The 27,940-nt window shown below is 34.3% G+C and overlaps 13 protein-coding genes and 5 pseudogenes across 18 annotated transcripts, besides 3 other annotated features; 7 read left to right on the top strand and 11 right to left on the bottom strand.

Moving 5' to 3' along the window:
* Positions 1 to 821: 821 nt before the first annotated feature.
* Positions 822 to 17,676: a mobile genetic element.
* Positions 2,114 to 2,404, bottom strand: TVAGG3_0199470 (uncharacterized protein; the record flags this gene model as incomplete). Its single annotated transcript, XM_051226282.1, has 1 exon — positions 2,114 to 2,404. A coding segment is annotated over one exon (291 nt), but the record flags the coding sequence as incomplete, so codon positions are not given.
* TVAGG3_0199460 (uncharacterized protein) lies at positions 3,089 to 3,490 on the top strand (the record flags this gene model as incomplete). Its single annotated transcript, XM_051226281.1, has 1 exon — positions 3,089 to 3,490. One exon carries the CDS (start codon positions 3,089 to 3,091, stop codon positions 3,488 to 3,490), a length of 402 nt encoding a protein of 133 aa, XP_051111267.1.
* TVAGG3_0199450 (phage tail repeat-like family) lies at positions 3,682 to 4,263 on the top strand (the record flags this gene model as incomplete). Its single annotated transcript, XM_051226280.1, has 1 exon — positions 3,682 to 4,263. One exon carries the CDS (start codon positions 3,682 to 3,684, stop codon positions 4,261 to 4,263), a length of 582 nt encoding a protein of 193 aa, XP_051111266.1.
* TVAGG3_0199440 (uncharacterized protein) lies at positions 4,294 to 5,368 on the top strand (the record flags this gene model as incomplete). Its single annotated transcript, XM_051226279.1, has 1 exon — positions 4,294 to 5,368. A coding segment is annotated over one exon (1,075 nt), but the record flags the coding sequence as incomplete, so codon positions are not given.
* Positions 6,957 to 7,415, top strand: TVAGG3_0199430 (KilA, N-terminal/APSES-type HTH, DNA-binding family; the record flags this gene model as incomplete). The annotated part of the gene is made up of 1 exon (XM_051226278.1): positions 6,957 to 7,415. A coding segment is annotated over one exon (459 nt), but the record flags the coding sequence as incomplete, so codon positions are not given.
* Positions 8,333 to 8,892, top strand: TVAGG3_0199420 (annotated as a pseudogene). Its single transcript has one exon. A coding segment is annotated over exon 1 (560 nt).
* Positions 10,043 to 10,851, top strand: TVAGG3_0199410 (annotated as a pseudogene). Its single transcript has one exon. A coding segment is annotated over exon 1 (809 nt).
* On the bottom strand, positions 11,300 to 12,175 carry TVAGG3_0199400 (protein of unknown function, DUF4106 family; the record flags this gene model as incomplete). Its single annotated transcript, XM_051226277.1, has 1 exon — positions 11,300 to 12,175. One exon carries the CDS (start codon positions 12,173 to 12,175, stop codon positions 11,300 to 11,302), a length of 876 nt encoding a protein of 291 aa, XP_051111263.1.
* TVAGG3_0199390 (uncharacterized protein) lies at positions 12,212 to 12,666 on the top strand (the record flags this gene model as incomplete). The annotated part of the gene is made up of 1 exon (XM_051226276.1): positions 12,212 to 12,666. A coding segment is annotated over one exon (455 nt), but the record flags the coding sequence as incomplete, so codon positions are not given.
* On the bottom strand, positions 12,683 to 13,029 carry TVAGG3_0199380 (annotated as a pseudogene). Its single transcript has one exon. A coding segment is annotated over exon 1 (347 nt).
* TVAGG3_0199370 (uncharacterized protein) lies at positions 14,403 to 14,693 on the bottom strand (the record flags this gene model as incomplete). The annotated part of the gene is made up of 1 exon (XM_051226275.1): positions 14,403 to 14,693. One exon carries the CDS (start codon positions 14,691 to 14,693, stop codon positions 14,403 to 14,405), a length of 291 nt encoding a protein of 96 aa, XP_051111261.1.
* Positions 16,253 to 17,004, bottom strand: TVAGG3_0199360 (protein of unknown function, DUF4106 family; the record flags this gene model as incomplete). The annotated part of the gene is made up of 1 exon (XM_051226274.1): positions 16,253 to 17,004. A coding segment is annotated over one exon (752 nt), but the record flags the coding sequence as incomplete, so codon positions are not given.
* Positions 17,677 to 17,762: 86 nt separating the features above from the next.
* Positions 17,763 to 18,584, bottom strand: TVAGG3_0199340 (protein of unknown function, DUF4106 family; the record flags this gene model as incomplete). The annotated part of the gene is made up of 1 exon (XM_051226273.1): positions 17,763 to 18,584. The coding sequence occupies one exon, from the start codon at positions 18,582 to 18,584 to the stop codon at positions 17,763 to 17,765; it is 822 nt and encodes a 273-aa protein (XP_051111259.1).
* A 481-nt stretch (positions 18,585 to 19,065) lies between these two features.
* On the bottom strand, positions 19,066 to 19,987 carry TVAGG3_0199330 (annotated as a pseudogene). The gene has a single exon. A coding segment is annotated over exon 1 (922 nt).
* A 17-nt stretch (positions 19,988 to 20,004) lies between these two features.
* Positions 20,005 to 20,866, bottom strand: TVAGG3_0199320 (annotated as a pseudogene). Its single transcript has one exon. A coding segment is annotated over exon 1 (862 nt).
* Positions 20,867 to 21,801: 935 nt separating this feature from the next.
* Positions 21,802 to 24,323: a mobile genetic element.
* Positions 21,884 to 23,326, bottom strand: TVAGG3_0199310 (MULE transposase domain-containing protein; the record flags this gene model as incomplete). Its single annotated transcript, XM_051226272.1, has 1 exon — positions 21,884 to 23,326. One exon carries the CDS (start codon positions 23,324 to 23,326, stop codon positions 21,884 to 21,886), a length of 1,443 nt encoding a protein of 480 aa, XP_051111258.1.
* Positions 24,286 to 24,323: a terminal%2Cinverted (terminal inverted repeat of MuDR-5_TvMULE4 transposon ID:TVAGG3_0199300).
* A 304-nt stretch (positions 24,324 to 24,627) lies between these two features.
* TVAGG3_0199290 (uncharacterized protein) lies at positions 24,628 to 25,029 on the bottom strand (the record flags this gene model as incomplete). Its single annotated transcript, XM_001319502.1, has 1 exon — positions 24,628 to 25,029. The coding sequence occupies one exon, from the start codon at positions 25,027 to 25,029 to the stop codon at positions 24,628 to 24,630; it is 402 nt and encodes a 133-aa protein (XP_001319537.1).
* Positions 25,030 to 25,941: 912 nt separating this feature from the next.
* On the bottom strand, positions 25,942 to 27,334 carry TVAGG3_0199280 (heat shock protein binding; the record flags this gene model as incomplete). Its single annotated transcript, XM_001319501.2, has 1 exon — positions 26,124 to 27,308. One exon carries the CDS (start codon positions 27,306 to 27,308, stop codon positions 26,124 to 26,126), a length of 1,185 nt encoding a protein of 394 aa, XP_001319536.1.
* Between the last annotated feature and the right edge of the window lie 606 nt (positions 27,335 to 27,940).

Raw genomic sequence — 27,940 nt, 5'->3', positions numbered from 1 at the left:
TCGATATAGATATCGTTTATTTTTTCTTGAAAAGCTTGAAGAGTTGTTTCTAAGTTTACAAGCAAACTAACTTGTAAAAGTTTTCCCTGTTCAAATTTCTCATACGTACGTTTCTCTTTGTTATAGTATCGAATTTCAAAAGCGACCGTAAATGGGAAACCATGTATGGCTTCTGAAATGAACTTCATTCTACGAAAGCCAACAGCTTTTGTGACGGATGGGTCTCTTAACCATCTTAGTGGGTAGTCAAAACGATAGCCTTCATGCTTTACGGTCTCTGTCTCAAACTTTTGACCGACATTCGTAAAAAGTTCATCTAATGGTTTAGTTGTAGCAACTCTTGAATTTTCTTTTTCTATTGAAAGCATATTTTATCTAGAATAAAAATGTCGAAAGAAACAGCGTCTATGAGAGAAATACAACACAACCGACAACTCATTTTGCAAGCTCTAAATAAGAACACAACAAACTTTTCAAACTATTCTAAGATATCTGAGTCATTGAAAGAAGGAAACTTAAAACTGACGATAAACCCAATGACAGACGAGTTTCTGTTTCAAGACAGTAAGAACCATACTGTCTGTGTAAATCCAACAAAAGGAACTTTAAACGAGAAACCTATAGATGAACTTCTTTTGAAAGCAGATGTTGGCAACAAAGCTGACAAAGAGTATGTCATTGAAAAAGTTCAAGAAGAACATGACAGAGCAGATGCAACATATGCAACGAAAGAACATACTCATCCTGAACTAGCAGACAAAACATATGTTGACAATAAAATGTCAAGTGAAGTGACAAGAGCTGAAAACGAATATTCTAAAAAGACTCATACACATTCTATATCTGAAATAACAGACTTACAAGAAACCTTAAACAGTAAAAGTGCCGTTGGACATACACATACCATTGCAAATATTACAAACTTACAAGAAACCTTAAACAGTAAAAGTGACGTTGGACATACACATACCATTGCAAATATTACAAACTTACAAGAAACCTTAAACAGGAAAAGTGACGTTGGACATACACATACCATTGCAAATATAACAAACTTACAAGAAACATTAGAGACAAAAGCAGATAAAACATATGTCAATGAAATATACCAAAGTTTAGTTGGAACAACAAAAAATATTGAAACTATTGTTGGCGACTTTTCTGTCGATGAAGAAAATAAATATTTTAGATGGCAGTTTGTACATTCCTTAAGAAATGGTATACGGTATAAACTCATTCCGAAAAATAACAATGAAATGTATGTAAGCTATATAAAGAATGATGGTACACAAGTTAAAGTTCCATTAGACAACAACTGCTACTTAAACTTATATGGAGACGAACAAACGAAATATTTAAGAGTTTATGAAATGGCAGATATGACATTGCCTGACCCAGCTCCAATACCATATTATTATGACTATGGTGTTGACGCACGTGTAGACCCAAAAAAGCAAACATTATATTTAGAATATTATAGATATAAAAGATATAATGCAATAGAAAAAACGAGAATAGTATACTATTATGAAGATGACAGAAATAAATATTATAGTCAAGACTTTACCCACCCTGAAAACATAAGATTATATTATAAAAAATATTCTGACACAAACCAGAAGAAACCTGAAATGGTTGCACTATATTTTAAGTTCAAAAGGGACAATCCTATAATATCTCATATGTTTGATTTAATGAACCCAGTAGGTTCTATTTACACGTCAATGGAAGCAAGAGGTCCTCAAGTAATGTTTGGTGTTGGTGCATGGGAACAAATAGTCGACAGGTTTTTGTATTGTGCAAACTCTTCAAAGGAAACAGGTGGAAGTAAAACGATTTCAGGTGAAAATTTACCTGCACACAGTCACTACATAGATTTAAGTACATCTCAAGCAGGTTGGCATAAGCATAGATATTGGGATTGGTCAGGAATGACAAAAGGTAAAGGATATGATGTTAAAGACGACGTTAAGTTTGCTATAAATTGTTACTGGAGTGACACTCAGGGAGAAGGAAACCATACACATTTCGTTTCAGGATATACGCAAACAACGGGACAAAGTAAAGACTACATGCCACCTTACATGACAGTTTACGCATGGTATAGAATTGCTTAGTCGTCATTTTCAACTTCTTTAGCATATTCGTCAGGAGTTGTCTTATATTTGTTAGGAACTGTCTTTGAAAGTATACCACCTTGAACCTTAACAAGTTTGAAACGAGGTCTGACAATAGTAGTTTTATCTTCTGCTTGCAGTCTGTACATTTTGCCATGTTTGCCTAAAACTTCATAATATTCTCTTGTATACTTTCTTCTATTTTTACGAACACGAATGCGAGTACCTGTCGGGTTCCCATTGTTGTCATAGTCAATAGTATTTTCATATGGGTCGCGTTTAGGTATTTCTATTTTTACTTTGTCACCTTTCTTAAGTTTGAAGCCTGGCATTCTTTCTTGTTTGTCTCTTTTGACTAAATTGTTAAATATAAAGTCTTTCTCTAAGTCGGGGTTGTTTTTCATTTCTTCGGGGGAGTGGTTTCCCAAACCTTTTTGTTTACGGCTATTGTAAATATTTAAAACTTGTCTCATCTTTGCCATGGAGAAATGTCTATACTTGTCGTCATATGACATTTCATCTACCTCACCACCTTGTGGTTGATTTAAGTCTCTTAAGATTTTTATACAACTGTCAATGACACCAAGAGCAGAATGGTTTTGGTCGACAATGAAATATTGGTTTACATTTTTTGAACGCAGATAGTTTTTAATATCGTCTGATTTGAAAGAACGTTCACAGTCAGATGTCAGTTTTGTTGGATGGTATTTGTCAACGAATATTGTCAAAGCAGTTTTCACATCTAAAATATTTTTGGACTGTAATGGTATAGCTTCACAGTATCTTGTGTTTTGACCGACAAATATTAGCCAGTATGGTGGTCCATCTTCTCTATACCTCGGAATGTTTTCCAAGATATCCATAAACCAAGCATTTGGTGTTGAACTAAAGATTTTTATCATGAGTGCTTTCTTTGTCGCTTTAGAAACATAGGGTCCTTGTTTGGATTCGTCATTTTTACCCCATAAGAAATGGGTTTATTTGGCGCATTAGCAGGAGTTGCATCCAGATTTTTGCCCGCAGTGGGAACAATAGCCAGAGGTGCATTTGGAATTGGAAGGAAGATTTTGAGTACATTAGGTATACTTAAAGAGAAAGCACAACCTATTATACAAACTGTACAGAAAGGTTGGGATGTAGCACGAGATGCAGCAAATCTTATTCCAAATCCTGAAACAAGAGGAAAAGTTCAAGGATGGATGGACAATGTAGGAAGACAAGCAGGAAACTACTATAACAAAGCAAATGACTACTATAACCAAGCAGGGCACTATATGGACCAAGGTGAAAGATTCTTTAACAGAGGATATAACCATGCACAACAGTGGGTAAACAACAACCAACCGCAACCGCCTCAAACGTGGGGAATGTAAATTTTTTTACTGAGATGAAATGAACAATACAGCATTGAGACAAATGGGTTCAAGATGGATTTGTCGGCTTCCAGCAGCTAAACCACGTGTTTGTCAAGTCCTCCCTATACCTCAAGAAGTTTTAGACCGACATAAAAAACCTCAACAACCAGTTGAAAACAAACCAAACTAAAATTTTTTACTGAGATGAAATGACCGAAGAAGTTGAAACGGTAGATTTGACACCACAAACAAAAAGTTCAGAACCATTGTCAAAACCTGTCAAAGAACTTACAGATGAAGAGAAAAATTCAATAATAGAAAGTGCCAGGTCTGGAAATGCAAACCCTAACTATAAAGTCACTTTTCATAGAAATGGAACGGCTAGTATCTCAAAAAAGAAACAGACTCTCACAAATAAAATATTGAAGTCTGAAGGAGTTTATGAGACAACAGATGGGAAGGTATTCTTCACCGACCAACAGTTCATTATAGAACATCTCATTGACTTAGAGTCGAAATATTCTAAACTTTACAACAAACACAAAAAGTTGAAAGGAAAACAAAAACAAATGGCATATGATATTTATGAAGATGTTGACGACACAACTGTTCCTGCAGGTGAAGTAAAGTCAGAGGAACCGAAAAGTGACGAAAAACCAATAGAAGAAGGGAAGCCAAAAACTGAAGATAAACCAAAACCAAAGGTTAGTTTCAATACTAAAAGTCAACCTTCATTAGCTGGTATGGGTTGGCGTCAAAGGCTTTTGGTAGCAGGTGGTTACGTAAAGTAAAGAAAAAAATATTTTTTTATTTTTATAAAAATGCCCCCGTATAGAATAGATAGAAGGTCTGCTAGAATAAAAGCAGAGTTGCAAAGATATGGTTGGAGAGTTTCGAAGAATTTTAAATATAGGAAGGGAAGACCCATAAAAGTCTATGACAAACTGGCTGGTCTGACCTACGAAATGGACCTTGAAACAGCACGCGCAAACTATCCAAACAGATTAGAGAGGTTAGAAGAAGAACGTCTTATGAACTTGCCTTTCAATGTTAGTGAACCTCAAGTTGAAGGACACGACGGCTTTGCCAGATTCTACTGGAAACATGACGAACAATTGCATCCTTTGAGAAGGAAAAAAGGTAGTGCAGAGGATGGTCATGCTCCCATGGAAAGAACAAGATATGCATATGAGAAGTATCGTGAAGTTAGAAGTCAAATTACATCTGGTCGAACCTTTACAGTAAACTTTGACGAAGGAAAGAACAAAGAAGGCTTCATGGGTGTACTTGCTGCCATTCAAGACGGAAATAAGAAAGGATACAATCTCAGACTAACCGTAACAGATTTAGATGGTCATATTTACTATGCACATGGCAATGTCACAACAGCCGCACAACTTCTTGACGCTTTCAAGACTACAAAGAGAGAACAAATGGTTGACTCCGACTCAGATATTTTGAATGCAATTGAAGGAATTGCAAGCGTGAAGTTCGAATGGTACCAACCTAACCCTCAAGCAGTCAGACAACATGCTGGATACTTCCCGTTCATAAATAAGTCTGACATTGACTTGACAAGGTATGGAATTTACAATTCAATTGAAACAATTGTCAATGAACCTTGCATTCTTACATGTCTCAGGAACTCTGGTCTTGTTACAGAAGAGAAGATGAAGTACCTTGAGTCATGTGTGAAGACAAGGTACATTCTCAGAGGTCAATTGGCAAAAATTGCACCGTTGGCAAATGTGAATATCCGAGTCAACATTCCGACTGAGAAAGGTTCTTCACATGACGACTATGTTGTTGACAAAGACTTACCATGGTTGAAGATTGTACTTGTCCACAACCACTTCATGTTGAACGAAAGTCTTACAAACCCATTGTTCGGAAAAGGTAAGTGCAACATTGTCAGAGCTGTTAACATTCTTTTCGAGAAAGGCTTGTTGGAACCAATTCCAGATGACAAGCTGACAGAAACTTTTGTACCAAAAGACGAAACAAACTTTTCATGTTAGTAAGACCAAAAGTTGTTCCAGACAAAGTTATAGCACAAAAGAAGTACACAGCTCCAAAAGGAGTTGGATTGTTCGGATACCAACCTGAACCAGAAGAACTTCCAATGAGGTTGCAAGAACTTCAAGATGCTATAAACAAACTTCCATTGAGACATCCAATTGACGTCAAATTGTATTGGAGAGCTTCTGAGTTGGGTCAGAAGGTTTTATATGAAACAGGTTGCTTCGACGATGTTTATGAGATAACAGGAGAAGTTTCTCAGAAGATAAGAGACTCACTTGAATTTCCACGAACTGGACCGATTGGTTGCGACAAGTTCGACTCATATGAAAAAATATACTATGTCGACCTTAACGCCGCATACATGAGGTTCGTCCAATATATCCCGACTGGAATTCCAAACGAAGATGGTGAGTTCCCAGGAAGGAACTATACAGTTGGAAAAGTCATACAACAACTGTATGATATTAGGAAAGCTTCAAACCCCAAACTTGCAATGACATTAAAATTGCTTATGAATTCGACATGGGGGTATTCCATTAAAAAACCTCAAGAGATGAAGAGTAAACATTATGAGAAGGTCGACAACTTTGTTGAAAGGTTCTCCCCTTTTGTTTTGAAATACGAATTTACCGAAGGTGAAAGTGGCTTAGTAACCACATTAAAACCTATTGTCGAACATTGGTCTTACCCTCAGTTCGCAAAGGCAGTCCTTGACAACTACAACAAATTCTTCTCGGAAGTCAAATCCAAAGTGAAGGTTTACTATGAGAACATTGACGCACTCATGACAAACGAAGAAGGGTATAACAAACTCATTGAAATGGGTTTAGTTGGTGAGAAAATGGGCTGTTTTAAGCTAGACAAGGTATTTTCCGAAGTTCATGTTCTCTCCAAGCGTAAGTATTGGGGCATACTTGAAGACGGCACAGAAATAAAACATTGCATGAAATAAAAAATTGCATGAAGTAAAAACGTTTTTAAAACAATATATTTTTACATATATTAAATGCTTCAGGTTGAAAAACAAAGAACAAAAGTAGCAGATACAAAACCGTTAGACTATATGTTTACAAACGCCGGTAGGAATATATCAGATGAAGAAATTTCATCCCGAATTGTCTTTCATATACAACTACGGAAAAGTGCTGAAAAAGTATTGAAAAATATATTTTAGGTTAGATGTTTTTTTAGGTGTGCCTATGTGCCTATGTGCCTCGGTCAAATGAACTTCTCTTAAAATTACTGACAACACGACATTTTGACAACATCGTAGAAAACACGCAAAACTCTTGAATTTTGTATAAAAAAAGCAACCCGCGGAATTCCGGCGGTTGGTATATTCTTCACAAAATGCTTGTTTTGAGGTTAAGCCACAAACGAATGTCCGACGGTTAAGCCATAAACGAATGTCCGACGGTTAAGCCACCAAAAAATATTTTTTATTTTTATTGTAAGAACTGAAATGACAGTCGAAGCAAAAACGTTCACGAACAAATCTAATGGCGAAACATTCACAAAAGGCACTTACAACGGTATTGAAGTCTTACGTAGAGACAAGGATGGTTATATAAATGTAACAAATATGTGTCAGCAGTTTAGGAAAGACTTTAGAAAGTTGTTGGAAAATAAGTCCTGGGAAGAGTATTATACGGCATTTTGTGAAGAATATACCAACCGCCGGAATTCCGACGGTTGCTTTTTATACAAGGTTCATGCAGGAATTCCTGATGAAATCAAACAGGTTAGAGGAACGTATGTAGACCCAAGACTTGTAAACTATATTGCAATGTGGGCTTCTCCAAAATATTGTATAGCAGTTGGAAAAATTATGGACTCCATAGACAAGAAAGTTCATGAGAAATTAGATGAAGAAGAACTTGAAGATACAGTAGAGAATGCAAAACCTTTGTTTGAAGAAGAAGTTAGAAAAATGCATGAAAAACAATAGAACATGAACGTGAGATATGTTTCTGGTTATAGAGATTCTCCATACGAACTAGACCAATGGGAACAAGAAGATTTAAAGAGAGAATTTAGAGAATATGAACTCGCTAAGATAACATTAGAAGCTGCAGAAAAGAAGTTAAAAGTTTGGGGTCGTTTTGTACAAAAATATTGTGAGTAAATGAACCATTTTTTTTTCGACAAAAATAATGTTTATGTTAGAATGTTAGATCTAACATGTTTTCTAACACGTTTTCTAACATGGTCTAAAACTCTTGAATTTTCATGACTTCTTCGTAAATGTTTTGTCAAGACTTCTTCATAAATGTTTTGTCAAGACTTCTTCATCGGAATGAGCGTAAAAGACCCAAAAATAATGTTTATGTTAGAATGTTAGATCTAACATGTTTTCTAACACGTTTTCTAACATCGTAGAAAACTCTCGAAATTCATGAATTTTGACACTTTCACAAAAAACATAAAAAATAAAGTTGGTTTTTTTAAAAAAATATTTTTTATTTTTATTGTAAGAACATGTTAGCAACAACAGCACCAAACTCGTTAGTCATGAACCCAACTTCAATGTTAGTAGAGATGAAAAGCTTCATTCCTTCTTCATATACTTTCGAAACAAAAATCCAGAAGATAAAGCAAGAACTTTTAACAAGTAATTTAGACTGTAGTGCGAAAGATGAAACAAACTGAACAGTTATCTTTATGAAATGCAGGATATTATTGACCATTTACCTAAACTTCCTGAAATCCAACAACAAAAACTCACTATTCCAGAATTCGATGAAATAGAAGTCGGACTGACTGACTCAGTAGAAATAAAGAAGTTCATACGAAAAGGTTAACTATGAGTTTCTTGGATTTCATTGCAACCACAAAGTCATGGACAAAGACTGCGACATGGTATATTAAGAACATCTCTGACCTTTACAAATTCCGAAGAATTTAAGACCTACGACAACTTTGTTTCATTAGTTGCAAAATGTGTTTGGGAAATAAGAGATAAAGATAGTAGGGGTAAGGTATGGAACGAACAAATAAGACCCGCTATGTTCGAGATGAAGAAAACCATTGACGCCTTAGTTGTTTTAGCAAGGTAAGGTTTCAGAATATAACGCAAAAATGAATCCGCAATGTTCAAAATGTAAAGCAGCAATGAGAAATATAACTACTCCGTCAAAGAGATAGAACGTATGCGAAACGACTATGCAGATTTAAAGAAAGAAGCAGAAAAACCAGCAGAAGATAAAATGAACATGTTGACATTTCTAAACAAAAACTATCCAACAGCTGACGATTTCCTTCTATCTGACGTCAAGAAGAAGTATAAAGAAACTTTCGGTATCGTTAAAACATTCGATGTACTGACAGAAGAAATTGAAGCCACGAAATTGTTTAGAGTCATGAACCATCGCAACATATACCATGTAAAACGCTTGTAAATAGTTATGTTAGAAAACATGTTAGAAAACATGTTAGATCTAACATTCTAACATAAACATTATTTTTATTGAATTCCGTATGAAATTTCATGAGTTTTGTATGTTTTAGACCATGTTAGAAAACATGTTAGAAACATGTTAGATCTAACATTCTAACATAAACATTATTTTTATTGAAAAAATGACCAAATTTCATTATATAACTGTTATTTTTTTACGAAGAGAACTTTTGCACTTCGTCAAAAAAAATCCCTGAAATCATATCTTTTATACAAGATAGAAAATCTTACTCGCCAAAACTCTATGAAAATCATGAAGAACAGCGAGTAGGTAAGAAATCCTGGTCGCCTAAAACTCTATGAAAATCATGAATTTCCTTAAGATAGAAAAAATAAAGCTAGTTTTTTTAAAATATTTTTTTATTTTGTATGTAAGAACAGGAAATGACAAACACTGAGTTTGAAAACAGTTAAAAAGATAGACAATAACACTAAATTGGTTAGAATAGGTGATTTAAACGTAAGATACTCAAAAAAATACAATAAATATTCTTTGTCAGACATTATATTCTCCATTTGGAAAGAAAACATCCCACGACTGGGTTAGAACTGCTTCTAGTCAGAAAATTTTGACAAGAAATCCTGAGCTTATGATATCGGTAAGATTCTATGGAACTACAGCATATCTTATAGACAAAAGTCTTTATACCAATAGTTTTGTTATGGTTAGACCCAGTTGTTGGATATAACTTCATAACATATGGTTCATTCGATACGGAACGTTGCAGTGAAGGCTTACTTTACATCGTTCAGAAACCGAAGGACTTCAATACAAAGAGATATAAGATAGGAAGAACATATAATATAACTCAAAGATATGACAGTACAGTCAATAGAGTTCAAGGTTGTGTTTGTTAACGATATGAGAGCTGCTGAAACAGAACTACTTGAAAAGTTTGAGAAAATGTATGGTGCTCCCACGAAAGGTAAAGAAACGTTTGAAGTAGATGAGATAGATAAAGCTTATAAAATTATTGACGAAGTTGCTGAAAAATACATGTAAAGCGTTTATTTTTGGTCTTTTATACAAGATAGAAAATAACGCTAATTTTATTTTTTTTTATTTTTTTATCCGGAATATAAAGACAGATATGTCAACATCAGAGAACACAACAACAGTTATAGTCCATGAAGCTATAAATGAAGAATATGAGTGGGTTCAGTTTAACAAACAACTTCGTCTCATTCGTTCGGTCAAAGACGATATGTACCAAATGCAAAGTATTTTGAATACTCTTCGTTCTACAAAGCAAGCATACCATTGGTTTGAAAACCAACAGACAAAAGAACTTTTAGAAGAATTTCCTCATATGTTTGCTACCCTCGGAAAACCGAGGGTAGAGATTCCGTACGAAAATCGTGAAAAATTGCCAAATGGTTTGAGAGGATATTATGTACATAGACTTCTTGTAAATGCTGTTGCAATGTGGGCTTCGCCTCGTTATGCTTGGAATATTTACAGACTTCTTGACGAAATTCATAGACAAGAACGTGAAGAGCTAGAGAACAAGCTTGAAGCAAAAGACAAAACCATACAGAAAAGAATACCACGTTCGGTACCAAAAGGAAAGGAAAAGAACTATAAGTATATGATTTATACTGAAGAGATGGAAAATGAAGAAGACAGAGATATGGTTATGTTGCATTTAGTCAGAAGAAACAACAAAAGCTTTTACGACCTTTGCTAAGATTTACAAATCTGACAGAAATTGGTTCTATCGCGAAAAACTTACCGATTTCAATGACCCCGAATGAAGATGTGAAACAAATAGTTCAAGATACGTTACCTCAAACACACTATGATATGAAAGGTTGTACAATACTTACCTTCAAAGAAGATTTGCCGCTACTGAAAGAAAAAATAACAGAGTATTTTGACAACTTCAAACAAGCAGAGTAAATGAACCATTTATTTTTACGCTTGACTTCAGATGGCTCAGGTAGCTCTATAAGTTAAATTGCCTCGTCAAATCCTTCCGACAGGAAGAACTCTTCCATCCGACAGAAAAATATTTTCCCGACAACTGGAAGAACTCTTGCATCCGACAGGAAGAACTCTTGCATCCGACAGAAAAAGTTTTTCCCGACAACTGGAAGAACTCTTCCTTCCAACTGGAAAAATTTTTCTTGTTGTTCGTCCGTAAACCATTCAAATTTTAGAAAATTGAGAACTTTTTGGTCGACCTTCAGAAAAAGTTTTTCCATCCGACAGAAAAATATTTTCCCGACAACTGGAAGAACTCTTGCATCCGACAGGAAGAACTCTTGCATCCGACAGAAAAAGTTTTTCCCGACAACTGGAAGAACTCTTCCATCCGACAGACTTACTAAGACTAAACATTTATTTTTTACGCTTGACTTTTTACAATTTGAACTTTGTTCGCGTAGATGTGAATTCTGAAAGAAGTATGAGGGTCTTGTATGACTTTGTACTTCTCCCATAGTTCATGTCTGTCAAACTTACCTGCCATGGACTCTTTCATAAGTTCCATGAAATCGTCTTCGGACAATCCGGGGAAAAGTACAATGTCAGTAAGTATTCTCTTTACATCCTTACTTAAACTCTTGGCTGTCTGTACACAAATGACAACTGAGATGTTAAAGTGTCTGAGCTTCTTAAGAATTCGACACATGTCTTGTTCTCTATTCTTTAACAAAGGATGAGAAGCAAAGTCATCTAAGATAAGAAGACATCTATGAGGGTAAGTCTTCCAATCGTAAGATTGCAATTTCTTCGAAATGTATTCTATCTCTTTCTGTTTGTTTCTGAAGTGTTTCTTCTCTAATATTCTCTGCATTTCCTCATTAGGGTCTTTAAACTTCGAATTTATATACTCATTTATAGCATTGTACTTCAAAACTCTTCTTTGGTACTTCTTTATCCAATCTAACAACTCAGTATCTTTTATACATACTAACTTAGACTTTTTTATAATATCTTTGAACGAATTTACGGTTTGGTCAAATTGACCAGAAGTACTACAAATAACAACTAACTCATAGAATGGGTTCTTCTCATCTAGTTCTTGTTGTTGTGCAGCCATTTTAAGATAAGTGAAAGTCTTACCCGACCCAGGTGGTGCGATTAGACCTGTTATACCATTCTGAGCAAATAAGAACTTGTCATGTATAGGCTTTATCTGAGCATTTTCTAACTTCCTCTTGTTCTTATTTAAAACATTCTCAAATTTTTTGTCAATGTCAGCAAACTTTTTTTCTAACATATTTTTAGAAAAATTAAAATTTTTATCTTTTTGAAAATGTCTAGCGATTTCGCTATCTATATTCGAGACAAACTTTTCGACAGCAAAACATCTGTAGACCATAAAATCTTACATAGTGTAAACAAGAAAGGTGAATTTGTTCTAAAGTTCTGTTTCTGGGAATATGACAAGAACCATAAAACATTACAAAGAGCAGTCTTAAAATTTGTCAATGACAGACTTGTTGACAGAGATGACGCCGATTGGAAAGATGAAGTCCAACAAAAGTTCTTAGAATGCAAAGAAGACACATGCGCTGTTCTTGAAGATGAAATAGAAAACAGAATAGAAGAGCTATTAAAGGACAAAGACCTTTTACAAAAATATGGTTCTGAGAAGTTTGACATAACTCCACCAGAGAAGAAGAAGAAGAGAGAGAAGAAAGAAAAGAAAGTAGAAGAAGAGAAGAAAGAACCAGAGCCAGTTCCAGAGAAAAGAAATTTGACATGTAAAAATAAAATTTTATTTTTAGAACATTTCTGGGTCAATGTCAATGTTCTCTTCCTCTTTAGGAGCAAACACTGGCTTAGACTCTAAAATCTTTTTACCTAATTTACCTTGAACTTCAACTATCTTAGACTCATAATATTCATAGTCGTCTGCTTTCTTTGGTTCATAAGGTATAACAAGTTTGTATGCTTTGCCTTCTTCGAGTTTTGAGAACTTTCTGTCAAAATTTTCTTTGACTGCTAACAAACCTTCTATGTCTAAGTCTTCAAAAGTTGCACCACTTTTTCTAACAACAGCAAACTTAACTGGTGCAATGTTCCAAATTTTGTCAAATGTAGACTTTTCAAAATTGTAGAAGTAAACATTCAAATATATGAATGGGTCTAGTTCTTCTTTGACTTCTGTCATGTACTTGTTGACTGAAATATATTTCGTCATCTTTTCTATCGGATAAAAAAATATTTTTTTAAAATTTACTCAGAAAAATTTTTCTTTGTATATACGCCGTTCTGAACATCTAAAAGATTTTTGACATTTGCCAAGAATGTTCGTTTAGACGCTGCCATATAACCATATTCTTGACAATATTGTTTATACGAATCGTACAATGACCTTTCATCTAAACACTCAAAGTTAGTCTCATCTATAAACAGTTCATATACACTCTTGTTTGCTTCTAACAACGTTTGTCTTTCTTCGGTATGTGGAATTTGTCTTGGATTGAACTTAGAAATATCTAATGTCATGAAATATGAGAACAAGTGGTTGTAAAAGTCAGATGTCAAAGTTTCTGCTAAGTCGTCAAAATATTCTGTATCTTGCATATGAGAATCTGACGTTCTGACAACTACATATCTTCTGTCAGAACTTTCTAACTTCATCGGAACAACATTGTTTGAAACCATAATGAAGTTTGCAACATTCTCACAAACTCTTTGGTCTTTATACTTTCTTTCAACAACTCCAACTTTGTCTGTTATAAGACTCTTCAAAGCATCTGAGTTCAAAACTTTTGTTGTATCTATACTTTGAAGTTCATTGCAAACTATAAGTTTCATATTCTCAATTGAGGAGTTAAACTTGCCGCAGATGTTTTCTAAGTTTGTCATATTCGGATTCGAATAACCTTCTAACAGTTTGCACAAAATATCTGTAAAGAAAGTGTTCTTACCAGTTCCTTGTTTTCCAATTATAATGAGAGCAGTTTCATTTTTAGCACTTGGATGTTGTAAGATGTTTGCAAACCAACATAAGATATACTCATAAACCTTTTCGTTTCCATTGCATATAATTTCTTTGACATGGTCTAACCAAGCTTCTATAACATTTTCTTTCCATTCTACTTGTTCGTATTTATATCCAGTGAAGATAGAATAGAAGTTTGGAGAAGGTGTATAGAACTTTATACCTCGAACTGAAAAATCTTCTAACTTTGACAATAAGATATCCCAAGCATCTAACATCTTCATGCCAACTTGTACAACTTTTATTTTCTTAAGTTTCTGTTTACATTCTTGTTCAGACACTATGGTTGCTCTTGGTTTGTTAAAGACAACATCCCATTCTTTCATAACATAACATTCTGGGGCAGAGTCAACATAAATGACTAAACGTTTCAAATTCTCGACTGCTTTGTTATAGTCTCGAAATGGACACATATTTCTGAACGCTTGGAAGTCATAAAAATCTGAAACATCTATTCTGTACATTTTTATAAAAATAAAAAAAAATATTTTTTTTATTCTTGACTTTGTTGTTCTTGAGCTATTTGTTGCATTTGTTGTTCTTGAGCTATTTGTTGTTGAAGTTGTTCTTGTAATACAATACTTTCACCAGTTGCATCTTCCAATTCGAAACTTTCTGCCGTCATTGACAAATACATAGGACATAAAAGTTTTACAGGAACAAAGTTTGCGTCAACTAAGGTTAAGTTTATGTTTGCCAAAGTGTTTGAGTTTACTAAAGCTGAAAACTCTGCATTCGAATGAACAATAGGCAAACCAGCAGAGAAAGTGTTGTTTATACGCATGAGTATCTTTTGGTCATAGTAGTTTCTGTCGACATTCGAATAGCACTTTGAACCTAAGTTTGAAACAATATATAAAATAGGTGTACTTAAAGTCAATGGAACAGATAGACCTTGTATGACACCTTTTCCTGTTATAGGAAACTGTTGGTAGTAAAAACCAGATATAAGTTTTGTATTATAGCTCATATCGTTTATACTAAACTCAGTCGGACATCCAAACATAATGAAACCTGCTCTAGTTGCAGCACATGTTACATCCGTCCTTAAAGTATTAAATAAGTCAACAAAACCTGTTGGTGGTATATCTGAGTAAGTATCTTCAAAGGAGTATTTTTTACCATTCACAACAACAAAGTCTTCTGGTGTCAAAAGAGCAAAACAGGCTTTAGTCGTCATCGTGTTTAAGGTCAGTTTACAATATCGTCCTTGAGGACTTTGTAAGTTTGTTGTTATAGAATTATATGACTCAGGGTTTTTAGTCGTAATAGTATAAACCACTATGTCTTCTGCCATTTACTTAGCAACTAAATTTTAATGAAATGTTGTGGTCGTCAAATATTTTTATGACGTCTGGGAAACTATATTTTAAGTTCAACGTTTCGCCTCCTTTCATAACGTATATCTTGTCAATGACATTATATGAAACACCACAGCAAGCAATGTCGGGTTCTATTTCTTTGATGTTTATATCGTCTGCCTCTGTCAAAAGTTTCAATAGTTCTTTCAAAATTTCATGAGGTGCGATGACATATGAGTTCACTTTTACAGGGTTGTGTTCGACCAAGTTTAACATTATACCCAAAGCTTGACAAATCTTCTCCTGAGTTTTAAGTTTGTCTTTAAGTTGTTGGTAGTCGTTTCGAATATCTGCAACAGAACTTAAGTCTCTGCTAACTTCAGGATATGTTGGTTGTTCTTTTACAGGAACTATTGTTATACCATCTTGGTCTTCGTATGGTTTCCCCACTTCAACATCTCTTTCTTTGACATTGACAACAACACTTTGACTGTTTGTTTGAGTTGGTGAATTTAACTTCACATCTGCCACTGCCATTAAACCTTTTGAAACACTTACGCTTCTATTTTTCGGAAATGACATTTTACTTAGAATAAAAAGATGGACGTATTTGAGTATCTCTTCGAATTGAAGCAAAACAAAGTTTACACACACAAACAATACAAATACATTGACAGAATAGTTCTTTACACAAACAATGGAAAATGTTATAGAATAGCAGTCTTTGCTGAACCAAAATATTTTCATAAAGCAAAGAAAGTTGGTATAACCGAGATGGTGAAAGTTCTTGAAGCAGACAAAAATATAACAACAAAACTTACAGATATTTCTAAAGGAAAGTTTTTAATACAATACTATGTTAAGACTGGCGTACTGTCAATATTTGACGGAGAGAAGTCAGTTCAAGAACAACTTACTGACCTGCTGCCAAAATCTGCTCGATGGAAGCTGTCGTTATGCCAATCTGAGGAGCCCCAGCAGGTTTCATCGAACGAATCTTCAAAGAGCATCTTCCGTGAAAAGTGCTATTGGTTTTGTAAACTTCTTTGCTCTCAGTTCATCTGGACCGTCTCTGTCACCAGTATATTGTATTTGTACAGTACCAACAGTTGAAATACCACCCATAAAGTCTTCTGAGTCAGCAAATGGAATGCCAAGCCAAAAGTTTGAACGGTCTCCATTTGTATATTGAGTTTTTTGACCTCCTGTATGAGTCCATACTTTCACATATGGCATAATAGAACTTTGCATTTCAGGGTTAATGGTTGTTGTGAAGTTGTTGTTAAAGTTCATAGCATCTAATGTCAAGTTGTATGACCTCATATCCTCAACTGTAGAATATTCTTCTCTTGGATAGTATTTGCCATCTATGTTTATATGGTATTTAATACCAGGGTTGTAGAAGCAAGAATAGTCATTTATAGTTCGTCTGAACAGTACAAACATAGTATCTGCATGTTTCATTGCAGTTGTTAAAGCAATATCTGTTCTTGCACCTGGGTCAGCACTTTGGTTTCCAACTTCACCTGCAAAGTCTTTGACAGATATTTGGTGTATAGGGAACATAAGTGGAACTGCAATATATTTGGCAGCTAAAGCATTTGAAATATCTGGGTCCAACATATAGACTGCAAGTCTGCTTTCTATTCTCTTGCATTCAAATTTTTCGCATGTGAACTTAACTGGGTCCCAAGCATCTCCAGCAGCATTGAAATAATAGTTTACTTCAGTGTTGAGGTTTGAGAAACCAAAGTCTAAGTCAACTTTGTTTTTGCAAAAGTCGGCGAATGACGTTTTATTTGTTCCCACTACGTCTGTAAGAGTGAATGGGTCTTGCGTTGGTGCAATGACTAAGTTATTTTTGCTTGGAGTAAGTTCGATAGAAATTTTTCCTGCCCAGTTTGGCAAGTATCTTAAAAACCTGAAGATGAGGAAAGATGACAAAGGAACTCTAAGTTTCAGTTTTACTTTGGTTACTGCTGCTGCAGTTTGTCCAGAAAGGTTAACATAAACTCCTGGAACGTTAGGGTCAAGTCTTCTTATTTTCTCAATGGTGGCATACTGGTCTGTTTGTTCTCTAGCTTGTGGTTGTACTGAGTTTCTCAAAGCGAACCATTCATAGTTTGCCCATGTTACTGTTTGAACTAAGTCAGAGTTAGAATATATCTTATATCCCATGAAAACTTCTGGAGCATATTGGTATCCGACATAGAAAATTCCATTGCAACCTTTCTTGTCAGACAACTTGGCAGAAGGTTTTATTTCAATGTCTTGTTCCACGTATAAGAATGAGTTGTCAATAGAAATAATATGAAACCTGTCGCAAGCAATATCTACTGTTGTTGAAGAACCTTCTCCAAACTCACCTACATTTCCATAAGAAACAGCAGTTGTATATTCGTAAGTTCCAGGAACTATTTCTGACCTTCTAATGGCATTGTCGCATTCGTTATACCATTCGGAAACATTTCCGTTCATAGCATCCAAAACTGTTGGCGTTATATTCTGAGCGGCGTACATTTCATATGAGTAAAAATATAGAATAGTTGGATTTATATGTCATAATAGAACCCACTCCGACCAAGCTTTACTTTCTTCCTGACTGAGTTTTTAACTCTTCTTTTTCCTTCATTGCCCTCTGCTTGAAGTTGTTGCATCTTTGCATTATGTTCATCTAGTATGTTGCAAATTTCCCATGTCCTTTTTGCCTTTTGGCTCTGGTCGCCCATCTCAGGTAACCTATATCCTAGAAAGAGTTTGTCATAGTCTGTATTTGAGTCTTCGCGTATTGTTTGCATGACTCTTTCCTGAGTTTCCGGTTCAAGCTCTTCAAACAGTGCCTGTCCATATGGAATATGCTCGTTTCCAAATATATGTTTTTGTAGCCATTCTGGTTTTCTTTCCATGTTACCAACTATATCTTTTGTGAATGGGAAAGCTTTTACCCAATCTTTCAGTCTTGCGTCGTTTATTTCTGTAGTTGGTTTTATTTTGTCAAGGAACATGTTTTTCAATACTAACATTTCATTTGGTACTGTCAATTTGAGTTTTCTTAAATATTCATCCCTTCTCAGTTCATTGTCTGCAAAGTAAGTTTTTATGACATTTTGCAAACTTTCATTTGCAAGGTCATGTACAATAGGTTCTCTTCCTTCTCTCTCCCTAACTGTCTTTCTAAACTCTTCACCAAATATACCATCTCTATGGTTCTGTGTAGTTCTTTGAGATAAATGTTCTAGAACGTCAGGTGTTATATTTCCATCAGCCATGTTCATTTCATACTGGTCCAAAATATCTGCATGTTTCATATCTTTCAATGGCATTAAAGCCGCGCTTAAAATACCAGCTATATCTGGTTCACCATTGACTTCCATTGCGTCTACAACTTCTTGGAATTGTGGTTGTAAGTTTATGAACCACCTATCCGGGTTAGCTTTATGACCCCATCTCATTGTAGTTCCATCGTCTGCAGAAACAAAAGTAGGTTTGTTTCCATCTTGGTTAGGTTCTGAATGAACTTTAAACAATGTTTCATTTCTATATGTTTTCTTGAAATTTAACCTTTTATTTTCACCGAGTTCATCCGAAGATTGAACGTTAAATGCTCGTAAGTAAAAAGGGTTGTTGTATTTGTGTACATTTTCTTTCAGTGCTTCCATTCTATGCTGAATATTTTCATCTGGTGTTGGAGTCTTTTGTATGTCGGCAAACATTTTTCGATATTCTTCTACTATGTCAGCCGAATCTTTCTTAGACTCTTGGAAATATTCCATATTCACCTCATGCTCTTGTTGAGGGTCAAGATTTTTCGGCTGTTCCAAATCTTCATCTAGTTCTGTGAAGTTAGTTTCCAAAGGAGTGACTTGTTCGTTTCCTTCAGGCTCTTCTAGCTGTTGTTGCTGAACTATTTCTTCCATGTCTGGTTGTATCTGAACTTCTTCCTGTGGAGTTTCTTGTACCTCATCTGCTGGCATTTCATATATTCCGAGACCGTTTTCAACAATTTCCCTATCTACGTCATCCGCATTCATAAGCTTTTGTTCTTTCGTTCCGTCTCTATTTTTACGCGTTTCATGACGAAAGTTGAATTGTCATTTAGCTCTGACATCAAATATCTCGGAGTAAATTCATCCATGTCATTTGGATGATATGCTATTAAATCATATCCCTTAGCGAGCTTGTATTTTCCAGGTTTGAGATTATATCCGTTTTGGTGCTGAGCCATAAAGCTAAATAGGTTCGGGTCAGTATTTCCATCCTTGAACTTTCCAATAGCTTCTTTATATCTGTCACTAAAGTCAACAGTATCTGGGAAACCACACTCTTCTTTAAGCATTTTTAAGAATTCTTGGTTTCCTTGTTCTCTACTTCTTTTATGTCCTTGCTCTGTTTGTGGTTGTTGTTGTGCAGGGTTTTGAACTGTTGGTTGCTGTGCTGGTTGTTGTGTTGGTTGTTGTGCTGGTTGTGGAGGTGGTTGTTGTGCTGGTTGTTGTGCATGCCTGTGTCTGTGTCCATGTGACGATGTAAATGTTCTAGGTAGTCCTGGTGCAGGTGCTTCTCTTGGAGGGTTTGGTGGTATATAAGTTCCACCAGCTGGCACATATGTTCCATCTGCAGCGTAATGTCCTACCTGACTTTTCGTTTTTAAGAAAGCATTTACTAGGTCTGTTTTGGTCTGTTGTAACTCTTTTTCTTGACTTTCCACAACAGTTGCTCTAACGGCGTCATAGGCACTTTGAACTGCCTGTCTCGTTGCTGCATCTGTTATTTTCGTCATATTTTGTGCTACTTCTTTTAACTCTTTGTCGAAACCTTCAGACTTCAGTTTCTTTCCAGATGAGAAGTCGTTCACTTGTTTCACCTTACTATGAAGAGCTTCGAAGGCGTTCTTAAAGTCAGCATTTGTTAAAGCTTCATTTGAACTGTCTTCATCCGCTTGTATTTTTGTCCTTATTGACCCTATGAGTTGGGCTGCTTTAGCGTTGGCTTGGGCATCTAACCAGTCATTGTTAGCTTTTATATATTCTGCGCTTTTCATTGCCTTTTGCATAGCCGCGTCGTTATTTTTACTTTCTTGTGCTAAGTTTTCATACTGTACGGTTTGGTTCTGCAACTGTAAAAGTTTTTCTGCCTTTACATTTGCTTCAACTTCTTTTTTATACTCATCGCTATCCATATATGTCTTCAGGGCTTTTTGTTTTATCTCTTCATCTTTCAGTACTTTATATTGAGTAGTATGGTTTTTCAAATTTATGACATCTTGTTCCATTTTTGCTACTTCTGTTGCTTTTTCTGACACTTTTTTCGCATATTCCTCTGTACTTAGTTCTTTCAGTTGTTCTTCTTTCTTCTTTTTCTCTACGTTTAACTCATTGAGTTTCTTTGTGTGTCTGTCATATTCTAGTTTTCTTTTCGTTTTCACTTATTTGCTTCTGTATGTCTATGTTTGACTTTTTGACATCTGCTATTTGATTTTTGAGTGAACTCAAATTCATTTGACTTTGAGGGTTATATGCTGTTCCGTCTGCAGCTCCACCATAGCCTGCCATTTTCGCTAAAAGTGCCGCTCTTAAACCTCCACTCTGTGCACCAACAACTCGGTTTAAAAGCATAGGATTGCTTGACATTTGTTGCAAATAGTGGGGTCATTCAGCATTTGTTTTGCAACTGTTGTTGGTGTCAGTTTTACTATTGGATGTTTCAATGCTCTCTTCCTCTTACGTATATTCTTACGTAGCTTACGTGGCATTTTAAGTGAAGTTAAAAAGCGGTTTTTGACAGATGTTTATTGTGACTTCTTCGTAAAGACTTTGTTGAGATTTCTTCGTAAATGAGTGTAAATGACCAAAAAATAATGTTTATGTTAGAATGTTAGATCTAACACCTTTTCTAACATGTTTTCTAACATCGTAGAAAACTCATGAATTTCTTCGTAAAGACTTTGTTAAGATTCTTCATCTAATTTCTCATGAACTTTCTTGTCTATGTTTTGTTAAGATTTCATCGTAAAGACTTTGTTGAGATTTCTTCGTAAATGCCCTAGTAGTATATTTTGGTGTAAATTTCATGAAAATTCACGATGTTAGAAAACATGTTAGAAAAGGTGTTAGATCTAACATTCTAACATAAACATTATTTTTGGTGTAAATTTCATGAAAATTCACGATGTTAGAAAACATGTTAGAAAAGAGGTGACATCTCACCTCTTCACCTAAATTATATTTTTGGGTCATTTACGCTCATTACGATGAAGTCTTGACAAAACATTTACGAAGAAGTCTTGACAAAACATTTACGAAGAAGTCTTGACAAAACATGAAAACATTTATATTTTGTGAAAAGCTCCTGGAAGACCTCCGAATAAAAACTTCATTTATACTAAACATCTTCGGGGGCTAGAAGGCACGAAGTGCCTGGAAGCCATCCCCCAAGAAAAAAAAACTTCATTATACTCATTCATCCTCAGGGCTAGAAGGCACGAAGTGCCTGGAAGCCCCACTCCCTTTTTTTTTTTTTTTTTTTTTTTTTTTTTTTTTTTTTTTTTTTTTTTTTTTTTTTTTTTTTTTTTTTTTTTTTTTTTTTTTTTTTTTTTTTTAATAAAATATAATAATTTATTTATAGCATTTTTTACTATACTGTAATAAAAAATTAATTATAATAAATTAAATGTTTATTAAATCAAATGTTTTCTTTGCAATAATATTTTTAATGTTGAGTAAACAATGTTGGGATCAAGTGTATCATTTTTCAGACCTTTCTGAACAGCTTCAAGCATACTGATGCATTCGACTTTTTTAAATTGTGTCATTTCTTCGAAATCTCTTGTGACATTTTTGATAACTTTAACACTTCTCTCTGAATCCAGACCTTTAATTTGCAACTTAATCAGGAATGAAGGAACAACACTGGAATATAACTCGATGACAAGTTCATCGAGTCGAAGATTTCGCCTTTCTGGGAAGTACTGGTGCTTCAAAACCTTGAAATGTAATTCCGAGATGTTGTTTGTTCCATCTCCTTCATTTCTATAGCGAAGCATCCACCTGTCAAGATGATGGCGCCACTGTCGGTCAAAGTATTCACGGGCAGCAGGTTCCTCATTTAAAATTTCTTCTAAATTGTTGTAAACTTCATCAGGATCAATTTCTTCCTCTTCAGAACCAAAGACCAATAACTTCATTAAGTTATAGAAAGTTTCGAAGTTGGAACGATCTTGAAACTTTTCAGCCTTTCTCATGACAGCGCGCAACACATGAACGCCACACCAAATGATCTGGCATAAGGGGATGGCTGTTTCAACAGCATTTGTGATTTGAGGTGCGCAGTCCATTGAAAAATAAGATGGTTCGCGATTGATGGAGCCAAAATATGCTGTGAGACAAACTTGTATATTTTCACTTGTGTCGGGCCAAACGAAAAAATACAAAAACGGAAAAACAATTGATTCCGCGAATTTGCCAGTGACGGCATAAAATGGTATGCGAGAGCGCAAGAGCTTATAAGTGGAATCAATGTGATAAGTTTGTATTTGATGTGAAAAAGCATTTGCTTCGAATGGGGCGTAATAGAAAATCATACGATCTGGCTCGTGAATAAACTCGATGAGATCATCCGGAGAATGACTCTTAACCATGTCGACAAAAATTGCAAGAGATGTAACATCATCCGCTGAGAAACGGGTATTGATTGCATGAAGGCGTTTAGAAAACTTTTTTAAAGCATCTGTAGATTGTTGAAACATTTCCGGAATGATCCCACTATCAAATGGGATATTAAGATCTTTGAAACACCTTAATTGTGCGTAAACACGGTCTTGATTTGATTCAAAATATCTTGTTAAATAAGATCTATAAAAATATGATGTAATTTGTTGTGATTTGTTTGGAAAAGGGGCAGAATGATTGTGGGTGTTAATACATTTTCGTATGTGGTACTTGTCATCGGGAAGTGTATCAACAAGGAAGCGACATGGACAATTCGGCCACTTACAATTAAATTGGATTTGATTTCTTTCTTTCCTAGTTTTATATGAATAACTACAACCTGCTTGGATTTCTTGTTGCACTCCATACTTAAGCAACTCGATATATGTGAGTTCGTGATCTTGGATCTGCATTAAAATGAAATGATTTGAAAGAATAAAGAATTTTGAATATATTGGTCTTATTTTGATAAGCTTGGTCGTGTTTTGAATAGCTTGGCCATCTAATTCAATTATGATCTTTGAAAATTAGGTGAAATAAAACTAAACATAAATGTAAAACTAGGGATATGAAATTTTGGTTGTACACCACTTGTATGTGCCGGATACCATTGTGTCAAATTTTTTCTGAAATTAACTTTAAAAGTACTAAGTAAGATCATGAGATATAGCAATATATGTTTAAACCAACTTATATTTTGGTTGTACACCACTTGTATGTGCCGGATACCATTGTGTCAAATTTTTTCTGAAATTAACTTTAAAAGTACTAAGTAAGATCATGAGATATAGCAATATATGTTTAAACCAACTTATATTTTGGTTGTACACCACTTGTATGTGCCGGATACCATTGTGTCAAATTTTTTCTGAAATTAACTTTAAAAGTACTAAGTAAGATCATGAGATATAGCAATATATGTTTAAACCAACTTATATTTTGGTTGTACACCACTTGTATGTGCCGGATACCATTGTGTCAAATTTTTTCTGAAATTAACTTTAAAAGTACTAAGTAAGATCATGAGATATAGCAATATATGTTTAAACCAACTTATATTTTGGTTGTACACCACTTGTATGTGCCGGATACCATTGTGTCAAATTTTTTCTGAAATTAACTTTAAAAGTACTAAGTAAGATCATGAGATATAGCAATATATGTTTAAACCAACTTATATTTTGGTTGTACACCACTTGTATGTGCCGGATACCATTGTGTCAAATTTTTTCTGAAATTAACTTTAAAAGTACTAAGTAAGATTATTTATTTTTGCATAATATAATGCCAATATGGTTTCTTTTAATTTTATTTCATTTATAAGCAAATCAGATTTACCCAAAAACTCCACTCCATAAGCGTTCATTTGCTAAATTAAAAAGTGACAATGGGCTAGTCTGTCCCTTTCTCGAAAAAATCATGTTCTTATAAAACTCGCTGATTTTGCAATTTTTATGTGATTTGAAGTGATAGAATGTATTATCATCTTACTAAAACATATACTTTATTGTTACATTCACAAAATATTAATCAGAACACTAGGAAAAGTGGATTTTCGAAAAAAGACGATAACGATTATTTGCAAATCGCCTCTCAATTTTGAGAGACTTTCAATTTTTACAGTGGACCCTTAACATGAATAACAATAATTTTACACTAAAAATACAAAAATATAAACAAGCATACTATAATAAATACAAACAATGAAATAAACTTAGCGCTGTGTATTCAAAGAATTAAGCGGCATACTAACAATTATTGAAGACATAAGGTTTGCCATGGGCTGCCAAAGGTAGGAGCTCTGTGGGATGCAAATATAGTCCTTTATTGGATCTATGTATTGGATAAATTTGTTATTAAATTGAGGGAAATGCATGTGATAAAGTTGGCTAAAAAGCTGTGCAATTTTGAATTTTGTTCTCATTGATGATTCTGGGTCAATTACTAATTGGAATCCTTGGTCAACTATGTAGCTCAAATCTGATTCAGTAAACCGATTTTGGTTTGTCATAAGATAATGTATGGTTGTGGATGACCATGTACCTGTTTCACTAATTGCTTCATCAAAAAGGTCTTTAAGGAAAAGATCTGCAGAGAGACGACGAGTAGGATGCATATAATAAAATTAAAAATTGAATCATTCAGAAAAAATAAACATCTATCTTTTAAAATCTTAGTTTATTATTAAAACCAAGCTTATGTCAAAATCCTTGATTATTTTTTGTGAAACTTTTTCAAATTTTAAGCTAGTCGAACGGTTTGAGCTTTTATATCGGCCTTTCAATAAATAAAAAATCACATCATATTCATTTTTTAAATATTATTAATAAGCGCAATATACCATCACGTTTGTTTAATGTGCATTTATTTCAATGGTTATCAACATTACGGGGTAGTTGTAATCATGCATTATTTATTGAGATAATTAATCTTTTTTATAAAGTTCATGATGATGATTCTGTTGAAAAAAATTTGAGAAGCAAATGATTATTTTTTGAATATTGATTTTTTGCTAACCGCTTCCCTATCTAATATACAGATATTTTCTCCATTACTCAGTCATTTTCCACATATTTTATATTTTTTTATTCTCAAATTTTGGATTATTTTATCGTTTAACATCCTCTCAAAGCTTTTACATTCTTTTTTCAAACCTAGTATAATACCATCTTTTATCTAATCAATAATACTCTATATTATACTCATTAATTTTTATAGAATGTATCTTTCCCCTGCCAATCTGATTAGATTATTTCAAAAAACTGGACTTCTTATCAGATTTTTAGAATTTCTTATACACAACACCACATCCTCATTAATGCATCAAGATTTTTTAAAAATTAAATTTGCTCCAAAAATACCTATATTTATATTGTACTATTATAATCTTCAACATAGATTAGATTATATTTTATTAACATTGTCAAAAGTACTTCACAATTATTTATTTTTTGAAAACATTTTTTTCTGAATATCTTCAAAAAATAAAATTGCTAAACTTCATCATATCAATATATTATGAGAACCGCTAATTTCCTCCTTCCATTTTACACTTATTCTCAAAAATTTCCCTCAATTTTCCCCAAAAAAGCAACAGATTAATCCATTGAGAGTTATCAAAAATTTTTTTACAAGTGAAATTGCAATTTAAACATCAGTATCATTTACTTATATGATTAAACAACAAAGATACAATTTATACGTTATAAATTAATTTTGCTTCTTAGCAGCTTCTTGTTGTTCATATTGTCTTAACAGTTCTTCGAATTCTTCTTGCTGCTGCCTAAGCAATTTCTCGAACTCTTCTTGTTTTTCTTGAGGGGCATCTTCAAGTTTCTGCTTTGCTCCTACTAACCTGTTGAATATGTTTCTGACTGTTCTGAGACCTTCATGAATTGGTCCAGGGAAGCCACGCTGGAAAATGATATATAAGTTTCCTTTGAACTGTGTATTTCCACGGCATGGCATACCTTCGTTCTTTATATACTTCAACTTTGAGAAATCAATTGGTTTTCCTTCTTCTGTACAAACCTGGAGTTCTCTGCCATCTGGAGTATCGATTGTAAAGGCTGTTCCGAACTTTTGTTCAACGATTGAGCATGTATGTGTGTAGTATAAGTCATCTCCATCTCTGACAAACTTCTTCGGACACTTCTGAGAGATAATGAGAATAAGATCAGCAGAAATCTTTCCTGGATATTCATCACCCATATTTTCTAAGATGATCTTCTCTTCATTAGGGATACCTGGTTCGATATCGATGGTAATTTCTTTCTTGCTGTTTATCAATTTGTGGCCATGGCAATGATGACATCTGACTTCTGGTGGGATCATGTAACCAACATTCTTGCAATGTTCACATGGGAACATGAATTGTAAACCACCTGGTGATTTGGAGCCAGCGCCATTGCATTCTGGGCAGACTGGATATTCTTTTCCGTCTGTTGATCCAAATCCGTGGCAGAATGGGCAAACTTGGTGGTATTCGATTTTGGTTGTGAATTTGCCGCCTGTGTAAATCTTTGAAAGTGGAACACGGATTAATCTGATTGACGGTGAAACTTTGTCTCCCTTTGGAGCGGCTCTACTTCTTCCAAGGCCGAGAATCTGTGTCATGACTTCAAACAGTTCAATATCTTCTGGTGTCTGTGGAACCTCTTCACCACTTCCGAATTTATCGTATCTTTCACGTTTAGCTGGATCCTTAAGAATTTCGTAGGCTTCTGAAAGCTGTTGGAATTTCTCAGTTGCATTTGGATCATCTTGGTTTCTATCTGGATGTAATTGCATAGCTTTCTTTCTGTAAGCATGCTTGATCTCATCCTGTGTTGCTGTTGGAGGAACACCGATAATATCGTATAATGACTGGACAGATGTGTTTGGTTGTGCACTCATTATTTATAAATGAAGTGAAATCGAAATTTTTCATAGAGTTTATTTATGAAAAAATTTCTATCACGATCAGATTGAGGGGTTGTGATCGGAAATTGATAACTTTACAATCGTATGTAATGGTTTATTTTTGACAAAATTTTTTTACCGCTCTACAAAAATAGAAGATAGACAATCACAGACATAAAAAACGTCAAATGCTTGACCTTACAAAGGCAATTCTTCTAAATTTATTTCATTTTTTCGATAAAATTCCTCTAAATTCATCAAATTCAATTTTGATCATTATGATTGAGGGACCAATAATAAGATTATCCATATGAACAACAAACAAATTACATAGAAAATGTATCAGATTTATATATCCTCGTTTAAAATCATCTATTGCTAAATAGATTTGCTTGAAAATATAATATATGCATGATTTAAATGATCGTATTGTCAATATCATCAAATTTATGTATGCGCTACTTCATTAATTAAGCATTTTAAACATTTATAGTCATTTCGTTTTCATTTATTCTTTTTTTGCATTTTTGTTTTGTGAAATTGCATTACTCATCATTATTAGCAATAATACTTTCTAAGAATATTCCTTTATTAGTCTGTGTGATTGAGGTTTTGCTAATATTATC

Source organism: Trichomonas vaginalis, chromosome IV, assembly GCF_026262505.1.
Source record: "Trichomonas vaginalis G3 chromosome IV, whole genome shotgun sequence".
NCBI classification, from domain to species: Eukaryota; Parabasalia; order Trichomonadida; family Trichomonadidae; genus Trichomonas; species Trichomonas vaginalis.
This window is presented reverse-complemented; position numbering and strand designations above follow the sequence as displayed.